The 14,352-nt window shown below is 32.4% G+C and overlaps 1 protein-coding gene across 1 annotated transcript; it reads right to left on the bottom strand.

The window, feature by feature from the left end:
* Nucleotides 1-3,289: 3,289 nt before the first annotated feature.
* LOC131032206 (truncated basic helix-loop-helix protein A) lies at nucleotides 3,290-6,787 on the bottom strand. The gene is made up of 6 exons (XM_057963159.2): nucleotides 6,210-6,787; nucleotides 5,852-6,103; nucleotides 3,889-3,985; nucleotides 3,720-3,734; nucleotides 3,571-3,627; nucleotides 3,290-3,483 (listed from the first exon to the last, which is right to left on the bottom strand). The coding sequence occupies exons 1-6, from the start codon at nucleotides 6,329-6,331 to the stop codon at nucleotides 3,424-3,426; spliced, it is 603 nt and encodes a 200-aa protein (XP_057819142.1). The 5' UTR covers nucleotides 6,332-6,787; the 3' UTR covers nucleotides 3,290-3,423.
* Between the last annotated feature and the right edge of the window lie 7,565 nt (nucleotides 6,788-14,352).

A 14,352-nucleotide genomic window follows, 5' to 3' on the forward strand; every position in this document is an offset into this window, starting at 1 on the left:
TCTTTTTCAAATTATAATTTTCTAATCATTATAGATCAAGAATAGGGTTTGAGCATGAGAAGGGTGAATGGTTAATAATAGTACAAGAGGAGAAAGATAATGTGAAGTAGGGGTGAAGAAGGCTTTGTTCCATTATCTAATATTCCTATTTCATCCCTAAGAAGTTGGAGATTTTTGTGACATCGTTATATTTTTATTGCTCAACTTATACAAAATAGGTAGTATTTTCAAGATTATATCCATCATTGAGGTAGTGGGATTGCCTTATGTCATTGATATGTAGAATTTCATTATTGTTTGTGCTTATAAAATGGGTTAAGGCTAGGATTATATCTACAAGGGAAATCAGAACATGAAATATGTTATGACATATAATCAAGATATAGAAAATAATTGGTATAATTTAAAAAGAAATAAGAAGAAAAGTAAGGTTTAGTGTGTGAAAGTGTCAAGCTCACTAAAATGCAAACTAAAAATTACTAGAGGAAGAGAGATTTTTGTTTCTTTTTAATTTATTTTTTTATTTTTAGTTGTAGTGTCCTAAGTTGTGTCTAGTGCATTTATGACACTTATGCATGGCCCCTGGTGCATTAATCATGAATCCATGGTCAAAATTTTATCATTTTGGCATCATGACTCTCGAAGACAAAGTGCCTCCATTTTCCCTAAAACCCCATTTGGGCTTATCTTTGGTAGGATGTACGTCCAACGCACTGACGTCTGCGTGTCGTGCTAATGTCCCAATAAGTCCGTGGAATCTTGAATCCTGCAGTGAGTCAGATTCTTGTCGACACGTGTCTTTTGGCTCGCCTTCAACTGTAACGGCTCTCTGCACCTCTTTCAAAGGTTACAAAGTCTTATTTTCTCATTTGGAAGGGTTCCACTCTCTTAGTTCTACATGCTCATTTTTATTCTATTGGCTCTCTTGTTTCTCATTAATCTCTCGATTCTCTCTTGAATGATCTACCAACACTATCAAGCTACAACGATCTTGCAATTTTTTTGCAACTATCTTACCAACAAGAACATATTTTGAGCTTCATCACACTCACATCTTGAAAAGGGAGGGTTTGGATGCACGCTCTATCTTCTCGTTATCATTTATCTATATTTTATCATTGCATGCAATATATCTTTTGTATCTTTGAATGTATCTGTTATCTAGGTCCATTTAACTTACCAATCTATCATTTTATCTATTTGCAATAGAGGTTTTCTTCCATTAAGCGGAGTATAGTTTCTATTTGCATTTTTACCAATTATCATTAATTCCAATCTACCCATTTGGCTGTCTGTGGCAATGGAAACACCTAAATGGGGGTCTGATTAAGGCAAGCCCCTACACAACCACCAACATTTTTCCATGTCTCTGTGTGTGCAGGTGACGAACAGGTTCTACGCAGTAGGGAGAGGCCACTGTTAGTTCCCAGGACGATTCTATGTCTTTTGGTCTTACAGTTGACAACGCGTCGTGCTGCCATCCGAAACCCGAGACCTTCCAAATCCTATGGTATAATCTATCTTGAATTTTGCTTCATTTTGTTAATGCAAATTCTCATATTTCATTATTTATGTACTTTGAACTATTTAATTATTTCCACTCTAGCATAAGCATTTAGTTTTGTTACCCCCTGGCTCACCTTAGAGCCAGTTTGAGTGAGGTAGTGACGGATCGATTTGTTCTTTGGATTCATCATCTTGGAGGTGACAAATCTCCTCCCCTACATTAGGTACTTTTTTATAGAATCTTAACTAAAATCTGAGGAAATATTAAAATGTATTTAAACTCTAAATTAAAGAAATCGAATGAGATTTGCTCTAAGAAAATGAAGAAAGAAGAAAGAAGAGATAGAATGACATAGTTTATTTGATATTGGATGTGTTTTTATTTTTCTAATTCTATTTATGTTGGCTTCGGAGGAGGAATATAGACTTTGTCTTTTTCTTATGTCATATATGTGTATGATCCCTATATTAGAAGGATAAATTTCCACACATTCTCATTTGATCCAATCTGTTGGCATTTGTACATTTGTTTTGTCTATCTATTGTGTTGGCATCCTATATGGGCACATGAAGTCCTTTAAATTCCTACAACCTACACCTATAATGAAGAATTGGTATCTAAATAAGGTGGTGCCATAAGCACCTTTAGGATTTTATCATAATGAGGTTGAACAACAATAATTTATTGATGGAAATCAAACCTCACAAAGATTTAAAAATATTAGAGAAGGGATGTCTTGAGAAATGTACAAAAACATAAATGTTAACTGAAAAGTGAATGCAACTAAAAAAAAATTATAGTAACATGTCTTCTAATGTGCTTCCTAATGCATATTACAACTTATTTTTGTTAATTACAAAATTTGTATATTACTGTGAATGTTTATTGTAATTGTGTTGTGCATTCATCAAATTATGCCCTTATTTACAAAACAAGTTATGACCAATTAAGGGCATTTAGACATACAAAAGGATAGACATGTGAAGTAAATTCAAAGACAGATGTTACGATAGAGAATGTCAACTTTCAAATATTATGAAAATAACCACACAAATCTTATTTAAGCGATAGCATTATGAATGCATTAGCATTCAAGAAAGTGAAGTGACAAGAAGTAAAACTAAATTGAATGTTCAAGTGAAGTTCATGAAAATGAAACATTAAGACTTTTCACGAAATCATCCATTTGATTAAACTCAACTAAATGCTTAAATTTAAAAATACAAAATATAAATTTAAAACAATTAATATGTCAAAACAAGCACTTCTCCCCCCAAAAAAAGTACACATCTTTCAAAATAAAAGTCGCCTTCACTCACCAACAAACCAAACATTTTAGGATTCTATGCCACTTGTGTACCCTTATGAGAGGTTCCACGTAAAACAAAAATTGCCACTTAAAACAAAACCTACCATCCAAATATTGAAGAAAGAAGCAAACATAATATGAAAGAAAAAAACACCAAAATGAAGAACACATGCAAGGTGTTTGTCCATTCTCACATAATTTCAAGGGTTTGTTTTGAATCTATTATTGTACTAGGGGTTTCCTATTTGTCGAGAAACAAAACTTTATTAGAAATCAAATGAATAAATATTTTTAATAAGGTTGGTCAGATGAAACAGTTTATAAGATCTATAGATAGTAAAACAAATAAACACTAAAAACTCAAAATAGAAAATTCCAACTGACACCATGACACCTACTAAATTCCCCAGGTGTAACTGAAGTAACTCTATAACCAGCTAGATTACAAACAAAATTTATATTATCCTTAAAAAGCTTCAATAATAATTACATATTGAGTACTTTGAAATTCCCTATAAAAAATTATGAACATTTGCAGTACAAAATATTATAGCAGTTTTCATCAGTGATGGACAATGGCATTTATGACTATGTAACCTTCCAATCCTTATAAAACGTCGATGAAAAAGCTTGAAATGTGTTCCGTAAGATCTGGATCTTCTTGTACCTGTTAACATACAAACAAATTCTTTAGAATCAAAATGAAAGAAAATTACCCAGTTAGATTTAGAAGCTTCTTAGATAAAAATAAAACCTGTTGCGTGATGCCAAATTCTAGTACGCCGTCAGCGAAGGGAAAGCAAACGACAGTCTGCAAAAGAAATTCTTAGCTCGTGAAACTATCTCGTCTTTTTACTGGATTTAATTAGTACTTGCAAACACTTTATGTCAAATCTCATGTACCTTGATTCCAGAGCTCTGAAGATTTCAGTTTTGGTCCAGATTTTTTCCGGGCGTTACAAACAACAGATGGGTATTAGCTCACAAGTTTAGAACCCTAGAAATTTAACGATGAATAATTTCCAAATGTTTAGAATTCTGGGTTTTGATTTTGGAATAGTTTTGAACATACCTTGGCAAGAAGATTTCGCTTAAACATTTTGCTATCTGCTTCACTAGGATTATTCAACCACACTGGACTCCGTGTTTCTAGTGCTAAACCGGGTAATCTACACACAGTATGGGTAATACATTCCATCAATTTCAGATTCACTCCTAACATTGAAACTTTGCTTTCCACAGTTCTTAGGCTGACATAGATCATCGAGTGTGATCTAGATGCATAAATATTACACAGAAATACAATACATTTTTCATCTTCATGTAAATTTTATACATATCAGTGCCTACCTTTTATTCTTATGAAAAAATTTGAAATTGTTTTGATAGAAAATCATCAAGAATTGTGTCCCGAATCGGTATTAAACTAGAAAACTTGATAATGTTGATTGTTATCTGAAATTTAATTGATGCCACGAATAGATACACAAAAGTAAAATCAATGGCTTTACTGTCATTCTTATTATTATCACTACTCAGTTTACTTTTAATTAGTATTGGTTTTTTTTTATTAAAGTTGAAGGATTGTGAGGTGATAGGAGGATTGGTAAAACCAAATTCAGAATTTGATTGTGTTTCATCAATGTTTCAGATCATGATCCATCATCAAATACAGATAGCAAGAGAGTAGATCAGCATTTTTCCTACTGTCTTCCTATCTGTAGGTGAGGATGCATCATGGAGTAATGATTCATCATCAAGAACAGATAGCAAGAGAGTAGATCGGCATTTTTTCTATCATCTTGTTATCTGTAGGTGACGATGCATCATGGAGTATGATTTGAAAAAGATGATGAGAAAAATTCACAGAGCGAAATCATTTTTTCTACTCTCACTATTTGTTTGCTGATGATAGATCATGAAATATGATCAAAAACTTTGATAAGAAACTTGACACAGTCAAATTCAAAAATACTATTACACAACATCATGAACTAATATCTGTGAAAAAGATGGTCTTTTTCAGATTATTGATCACCTTATACATAAATAACTGTCATCTTAAATTATTTTTACAAATAAATGGGATGATAAAAATTTGATAAAACTGCCTTCTAAAATAATTTTGAAAGATAAACGATAAAAAGATTAATAAAACTGTCATTAAAAGTAGGTGATTATAGATCAACTAATTCAGACAACTTCCCCATAAATGAACCTCCAAATTACCTACTCCCAAAAGGACAGCTCTATCAATGTAATGAAATAACAACTCTGAATTTTCATTATGCTTACCATATGCAGTGAACCTACGCTAGGGCTTTAGTACAAATTTATAACATGAAATTTCACTAAAATATTGTGTGACTATCTGGGTATATTTGATTAAACAGTAGCAATGGCTTACATGAAATATGAAAGAAACTGGACAGCAAACTAGGAATTGAATCATGAGCCCACACCCGGCCTGTGTACCATTCTCTTTCATAATGGGACTTCTAGGATTTTTCAAGGGAGTGAATTTCAATTTTAACAAAAGGGGCAAAAGAAAACTGAAACTTGAAATACTGCAGATATTAGTCAAGTATGAATGTATAGAAAAGAAAACTGAAACCTGAAATACTGCAGATATTAGTCAAGTATGAATGTATAGAATTCATCTCTAGCAATTACAGTGTGCAGAAAAACCCTTGAGACATTTCATGGTGCATTTTAGCCCTTTACTGGTTAGGTTTCTACATGTCATGGAGGGAAATACATGAACTTTTTTCATTTTGATGATAGATCATATAAAGTATGATAAATCATGAAATGTGATCCAAAACGCTGAAAATTCATGCAACCAAAAACATTCAAACTATTATCATAAACTGAAAAAATATCAAGAAAACATGCTTCCAAGACAATCTATTATCTATTATCTAGGATATTCAACATGCTTCCAAGACAATCTATTATCTATTATCTAGGAACAGTTTGAATATCAAGTGGTTGTGGCTAAACACAATGAAAAAGATTTACCAAAAGCCAATTACCCCATGGAAGGCTTGAACTCGTAAGACATGCTGAGCAAGTAGAACCACTCGGCATCTGTAAGATCCTCTGGAACCAGTATTGAAGTGCAACCATTTTCAACTTCACTTTTACTCTCTCTACCAGACAAGGACTTGAACAATTCTCTCAATTGCACACTTCTCTCACCACAAACCTCTTCATGTGACCTCCTGGGATCCACTTTCCTTGTATGCACATCCCCATTGTAGAATCCATTACTCCAAACCAGCAACCTGCAGACCAAGCATTGTGATTCAAACTCAAAGCCATCCTCCATAAAACACACCACTGAACACAAATCATAAAAGAACTGAAGAAAAAATGATAAAAAAATCTGACCCTTCCTGAGACATCTGCCAGAAAATAGAGTACGTCCATCGTACATGCATAAGGGCTGCTTGCATTTGAAAACCGAGCTTTGTGGGTGCAGAAGGTTCATCCAGATCACAAGGAGGAGACATTCTCAAAACCTTTTCTTGCTTGAAATGTTAGCAAAGCCTAATTACTGTACAAATCCTGGTTCATATGACAGCAGAAGCTCTCATAATATGCATTCAAACCATGCACTGCACATGCCTCACTGCAACTTTTGAAGCATAGGGAGAATATATGCAACTTAGGCACTGCGTGCTTTCCAAAATTCACGTGGAGTATATTGAGTTTATCAATGCAGATGGCAGCCACATTCTCATATTGTGTACAGCCAAGCTAAATAGGAGAGACCTATTCAATTTCTTATTCTTAAGGTCATGGCCAAATTGTTTGAGCAGCGCATAGTATAGCATTCACAGTAAGAAAGGATGGACTAGGGTGTACAAGTAGAGTACCTGTGCAACCTATGTGAAAAAAAAACCATCATGTAGAAAACTAGTAAGACTGCCTATCATTAGCATCTTTACCTCTATGACATGCTCCATTTTTTTTCTGTAAATCACAACTTTTAATGCTCTTTGTCAAAGACAACTTTATATTTGGATCTGAACGATGTCGTAGGCATCTAAATTTGCTGTCCCCCATATGTTTGATGTAGGAGAGAGGACCCGGTGGTGGTCCAAGGTCCAATAGTTGTTTCAATAATGATTATGTGGGCTTCTATTATTTTAAACAATTACTAAAAATTTGTAAAAATTGGTAGTCTGTTTTACATATATTCATTAAATATAATCTGGTGTTGAAGGTATTAATGTTTATTAATTAGGATTGAATATAATCTGGTGTTGAAGGTTTTAATGTTTATTAATTAGGATTGATCTATTTCTTGATGAAAGGATCATACATTAAAATAAATTTGTTCAGGTGGATATTTATTAGAAAAGTGGGTGGTGTAGAGAGTAGCAAAGCTAAGTCACTAAAGTGTATGGGGTGGGTGGAGAATTAAAAAATAGGGATAATATTTAAAAAAGGAAAAAGTCGCATTCAAAATAATTTATAATCTGAGAAAAGAAATAGTTGTCAAAGTATTAGATAAGCATTTCATCACAAGAGCGATCGTAGAAGTATGAAGGGATCTTGATCATTCTATTTGTCATCTTGCAAATCCTTGCCACTCTCCATAAGGTTTGAAACATCACTGGCCACAATCTTTGTTGGTGTGAACACGACACTTTATTTAATTGGTTAGATTTTAGGACCTATTCACACCTTTGTCTTAATCTTATTTAGATTGCTTTCTATTTTTTTGTCTCATTTCATACGATTTAGACACTTGACATAATCTTTGTACACTTTAGAGCTTGTACTCTTGTTAATATTGACTGACTCTTACTAGGAACAATAGATTGATGTAAATAACTTATTGCATGTGTCTTAACAAACCAAAAGATTCCCTTATGCAGTGACCTATTGTCTTAGAGAGGTTGACCAAAATCAACAAACACTTTGTTATTTTTTGAAATCTCAAAATCAACATACATTTTCTTAAATTTTGAGAATTTTTTAGGGTTTTACAAAAAGTATCCTAAAGAAAAATGAACTTCAACATTGCATAACATCCAAAACCCTTAATATCATGTATTCAAATGCTAAAATTGAAGTCTAGAATTTTTCTAAAATATTTTAAAATTTATGCAAAAAAATCATACAACTATATACATCTATTTAATAGTATGTTGTCATATGCCATCATTGTAGGCTTTCACAAAATTTTGACCTCTCTGCATCATTATTTTTTTGTAAAATTTGATGATCATACAAAAATTGACTTTTTTAAAATAATACTGGTAAATTTTGAGTTTTGTGATAACTTTTTAGTGATCTTCAACAATTTTGGCAATTGAAGATAAGTAGACAGATTGGAGTTTTATATGAGCTTTTGGTCATATCATGTGATTGGGGGCTTATACCTTGCAACTACCCCTAAAAGCACCACCTCGATTGCTTGTTACAATCTCTCCATCTAGATGCAAATCTAAAGTCACCATTGTCACCTAGTTTTTATTGTTTGAACATCCAACCACAATATGAGTAGAACTCTACTAAACCACCAATGTCGAACCTAATCGTTGTTGCCTCACTACCAGCTGACCACTAGAACCACCCTATCACCACCCAATAACCTCTAGCCCTACCTTATTTATCCTAAAGGAGTGTTTTTCTTCTTTTTGGTAGGAGTCAAAATTTTAGAAATGAATTAGTCATCAAGAAACTACTTCCTAGCATTTCCAATGGTGTACTTGTATTTTTCTAGATTTTGTTGTTGGTGCATTTTATTGCCTATTGAATTCAAATATTTTTTGGAGGCTTTTGGTCTGACAAATTTTTGCTTGAATCTCCATTTTTTGTTATTCTTCCAACATTAGAAAGTTTATACTATGATCTATACAATACTCATATTATATTTCTTATTTTTATACCAAGTACATAAAGATTCAATTGGAAGTGAACTCTTTATTTTTTATTTTACAATTATAATTTTTAAAAGGATTTAATTTTTTTTCGTGGAGAGGTCAATCTTATTTTTAAAACACATTATTGAACCAAAAAAAATCATTTTTGCAAACACAAAACTCAACCACACATGGTAGACACTACTTGTTACATGCTCTCTCAGTACTTGGCATGGGGTATAATAGGTTTTAATGAAATAATATCGAAATCGATCAATGAATAGAGGCTCAACCTCATTGGGTGGGATTTTGGTTGGCTTGTTGTCTATTTCCCTTACTATGTACATTGTCAATAGGAAGGCTTTGTATGTATTGATATTTATCTAATACTTTTCCTTAAAATATTTAAAGTTTATAGCTTTGTTGGCTGCTATATTCAAGCCAAACGCCTATGAAATATATTCTTTAGTTATCATCATCCCACCTCCTTGTGATCTAACAATTTTGTAACATCTATGAACATATTAGGCACCATCAATTTTGCCAAGTCTAATGACCATACATTACATAAAAGAGCATCTACTTGCCTATTCTTATAATAGTGTTCAAATAATGACCATCATGTCACAAGGATGTCTACATCTTGATAGTACCTTGCACTATCAAGCAATCTATCGTCTAGTCCTCCCGATTCATGAAAATGAATAGGTCTCCTAAAATATCCTGATAACTATGTCATTAGATCCAAATACATTTTCGATGTAGAAGGTTGTGAAATTATTTGATTCATTTTATCTTAATTTTTTCTATATTAGAGTCCTTAAACTATCCTTGGGTTTTATAATATGTAGCTTGTGATTCTCCTTTGACATAATTACCAAGCTAAAATGAATCTAGAAACACAGAGGAACAAGAAAATGAAATAATTTTTTATATTCCAACCTAAGAAAAGACACTTATTTTTTTCTAGAAATCCCTAGTTTACCATCGTGTAATACACGAGATAGCTCCTTAATTGCTCAAATCAATATAAAACTACAAAGTAAATGCTAAGACCATGTCATTGTACTATTTATTGACCCAATTGACAAAAGAAAGACTAATACTCGTCAAGTCGCCACTATTGCTACGTCGATCGAACAAGGTATTTATAGCTGATCATTTTTAATTTTAAATCTTGGTCGTTGATCTGGCTCAACACGGGCGCAATAGATAGTTGAGATGATCTTGACCAGGTTTGAACCTTGTGGAAGGTGATATGGATGTAGTGCAAGTTAGGGTGGGTCCCTAGTGAAGATGTCAGCATAACATAGTAGTGCAAGTTAGGTTGGGTCCCTCTTCTCCTATTATACGCTTGCACACTACCCAATCAAAGGCAACGCTTAAGTGTCCACCATGGACAAAATATTTTGAGGATCTTCGCTCTTCAGCAAGGCCTAGACTGACAAAGGTGTCACAACAATGTGAGCAAGTGAGATGGGATCATGTGCTAAACCAAGAGTGCACACTAGGTTGACACTTGGAGGCATGCTAAGCCAAGAGGATTGTGCTTACACAACCAATGAGAGATATCCATTTTGAAATGACTAGACCAATGGCAGGGACCATAATACAAGGCATGCTCAACCATATACTCTAGCAAAGAAAAAATAATTTGGGAAATAAGAAAGAGCATGTAATTCTAACAAGCAAGGTTAGTTGTGACTTAAAGACACCAGTCAATGAGGAAATATAATTAAAGAGATTGAGCCATCAAAATTAAAGAAAGAATGGCAGGGAAAGAAAATTTAGACCATCATGAATAAAAATCCTAATAATTTTTAAGGTATGAAATAACACATTTTGAAATTATTTTTAATTAAAAAAAACATTTATAATCGTAACTCACATAATACTATTAGCATTGATCATCTTTAAATTGAAGGATAAAATGTTATAACCCTCTTTCTCTATTTTGACAAAAACTTGCTATTATATTATTATTATTTTTGTGAATATTGCTAATTAGAAGTGTTTTATTTATTAAGGTTGAAACTATTTTTTTTAAAAGGAATTAAATGGTGGACACACACACACACTTGAAAATCATATTGGCAAATTAATTATTTATTCAAAATTTCAGTGAACGCGTGACATAAGAAAAATGAGAAGTTTTTAGAAGCAATTTCAAATCCCATATTCTTGCATGTAACTCCCCCACTATGTCATCAATCAATTTTGCATGAGGACAATTTGGGAAAAAGAATCTCCAATTTCAATTAATTCATTAGATAGTGGAAATGGTGCACCTTTTCTATATAATGTATGATAAACTTTTAAAAAGGGAGTTCATTGTTTTGGGGTGTGAAGAAGTAATTTCTTAAGTTTTTGGAGAAGCTTGTTAATAGTAGTAGGATTTTGTAGCCACATTTCATTATAGAATTGTTAAGTTTGTTCTTGAAGAATTCTCACCAAGCCTCAAGGAAGGATTGAAAGGCTAGCTGGGAGATTGGAGATTGGAAACGATTCAACAACAAGAGCTTCGTCAATCCAGGTTCCCCTCTTTGCATTCACTTATTTGCATGTATGAATCTTGTAATTTCAAAAGAAATATCCTCATCTCTCTCTTTAGGATTTTATTTATATGAAAATTTTCCTTCAAGAAAACCTCTTTCAATTATTTAGATAGATTAAAGTTAAATAAAAATAATCTCCCCTCTTATTTCTTCTAATTTTCTTTGATAATGGAAAAATGCATGTAGGAAAGGGTGTGATAAAAGTTTTCTTTCAATGTGCATAAGCAAATTCTTACTTAATTGGTTATCTTTATTTATTTATTTATTCAAAGAGAGAAAAAACATATTTTTAGGAGTAGATTAATATAAGTGAATATCTTTTTGGAAAAAATCTCATGTTTTTTTCTCTATAATAATATTTTCTTCAAATATGCAATTATACATTTATATTTTGTGCAAACTATTTATCCGAGAATTAATTCCTCTCTATGGAAACCATTGCCTCAAATATTTTTTTTTTGTCAACATGATGTATAAACTACTTCTCCCAGGAAATCTCTTTCTTGTGAAATACATCTTCTCAGAGTATTATTTTCAATATTAACGTAATATCTATCTCTTGGGGAATCTTCTTTTCCTTTGTAAAAACTTTATCTCAAGTGCCTTGAGAAAACTCCATATCTGAGAAATGTTTGTCCTCTGTGAAGTCTTTTGTAAACCAATTTCCTCCAATTTCCTGTGAAGACTCCCTCTCTGTGAAAAAAAAAAACTTATACCTGAAAAATAAGCATTTATTTATTCTACATAATCTAATTCTTCGTTGAAAACTATCACTGTGAAATCAAAAAAAATATTATACCTATGTGAAAAATTTTAATTTGTGAAACCTTTCTCTTTGAAATCACCCCAAAAGAAAATAGTATTATCTCTGTTTATTTTATTTCCTCTCTGTTATTATAATGCCCGCCAAAATACCCTAGAGAAATAAACCAAAAACTACTAACAAAAGAGCAAAAAAAAATTATCCACATAACAACTTCAACACTAATCATCAAAAGTACATCTTTACTATCATTAAACAACATTGCATCATTAACTATATACATGAATACACCAACATTAACATTAACCATACTACGCAAGCGGAATAATCATTTACCCACTAACTTAACTCCATGATAAGACCCTTCAATGCATATCCTTCCCTAGGGTATTCCAACATCACTACTTAACATTAAACCAAACTATTACATAACCATCTAAACACATCATAATATAACCAACAACATATCCATCCTCATTACATTAAACTACGTCATTTTATTATCCCATAAACTTATTTTTATCATATAGCATTCTAGCATTCATTACTATAGCAACATATTATCATAACCATTCCTTTAAAACTCAACTAGAGAAACCTTAAAGCATCATTACATAATTCAAGATAAAAAAAACTCATTTATCTAAACAACCCAATTCATACAACTAGAAGATTTCCATTACTTAATCATAGAACATAATAGCAACCACCATCTTTCAAATAATTCTCCTATAAACTCACACATACAATTCCTTCATTAAACATCAATACAAAGCAAATACAAATCATTGTTTCTTTCTATCGCATAACATTATAATCACTCATTACATAAAGGAATTATCTACCTCATCATTGATAAAATCTTATGAACATCACCTAACTATTACATCATATTCCTTCTCATTTACATCTTATGAAAATACATAACATAAGAGAATATGTTTCCTTACAAATACATAGCATAAGATTACATGATCTCTTTTACAACATAAAACATTATGGTACAATGTCTTCCTAACCAAGAATATAGAAATCAGCTCCAAGAGTAACCACATGATGAAGTATCCAAGAATTCAATCCACACACGCCAATCAAGAAGAGGAATATCCCAATGGAAGAAGGCATCAAACCACCCGACCATGTGGAACCAAATAGGAACCACCCCCCATTCTAGGAGATGACAAAGGTTCCAACTCACACTCAAGATCTAAGCTGACACCTAACAACCATAGGATGCAACATGACACCACAAGACTCCAACATAAGAAATATAACATCAAAATACATCGCATGGCTAAATCAAAGAAAACAACCTCCAGAGGCACAATGCACAAATCAAGGTAGTATGTATGGGTAAGTGCACAAAGATGGTGGTCAAAAAGGGAGGTATAAGTGGACACTTTTTTTCTGAAATCAGGTGAACCTGAACTTAGAGGCAAAATTTGAAAGTCATCCACTCAAGATATGAAGATAATCAAAGAACAAATATTGTATTACTCTGAATCTAGTTTCCAAACCACTAAACTTTTTCAAAATTGGATAAGATTAAGGGGGTCAAATCCTTCGCGCACGAAAAATTGACCCTATTTTTTTCTAAAAAACATAACATAGAGTCTGACGTGCGCATCAAAAAAGTCATAGTTAGATTTAGTATTTTGACAAATCCTTTGGCAGAAAGATAGATAAGAGTGAGAACTAGAAGATGTGTATCTTTTTGTAATTTTTTGTTGAGTATTTGTTTTTTTATGATTTTTCCAATTGAGCACATCCTGAAAATTCGGTACATGTTCGTGCGCGAAGCTTAAGTTGCACTAAACAAATCAAAAATACAATTTTTTTTTTTAATTGTAAAGAATCAAGTGCACTACAATAATATATAAAGTTTTTTAAATTTGGATACATATATCAAAATTTATTCAAAAAATGGTGCACCTATGTCTGTGAGAACTATGGAGACACTAGTAAAAGAAATTCAATAATAATATGTTATAGTTGTTCAAATTGAAAAAAAATTATATGGTTAGAAAGCTCAGAAGATGGGTGAAAATATGGTGGCAATTTTAGAAATACCCACTTTATAAAGTGTAAACCTGATGATGACAAAGTCGATAAACCAAGTTGATAAAATAAAACACGTCAAAAATGAGAGAAATGGAGGGAAATCAAACTTCCAATTCGTAGATTTGTCATCCAGGCCTATTTCTAAGCCTAAAAAGTCAAAAGCGCGTATGGGGTACTTATGGTTTAAAAAGCGCATACGGGGTATTTATAGTGTAAGAAGCGCATACGTGCGTGTTTCCCATTAAACAGCGCGTACGGGGTATTTATAGTGTAAGAAG

The sequence above is a fragment of the Cryptomeria japonica genome, chromosome 4 (assembly GCF_030272615.1).
Source record: "Cryptomeria japonica chromosome 4, Sugi_1.0, whole genome shotgun sequence".
Classification (NCBI taxonomy): domain Eukaryota; kingdom Viridiplantae; phylum Streptophyta; class Pinopsida; order Cupressales; family Cupressaceae; genus Cryptomeria; species Cryptomeria japonica.

Bases quoted from the DNA above. Each gene is read 5' to 3' on its own strand.
- LOC131032206 (XM_057963159.2), bottom strand. From the start codon at position 6,331: ATGTCTCCTCCTTGTGATCTGGATGAACCTTCTGCACCCACAAAGCTC. The intron at 6,104-6,209 runs GTCAGATTTTTT...CTTGGTCTGCAG, and splicing joins TGGCAGATGTCTCAGGAAGG to GTTGCTGGTTTGGAGTAATG. The intron at 3,986-5,851 runs GTAATTGGCTTT...TACTGTGTGTAG, and splicing joins GAGTTCAAGCCTTCCATGGG to ATTACCCGGTTTAGCACTAG.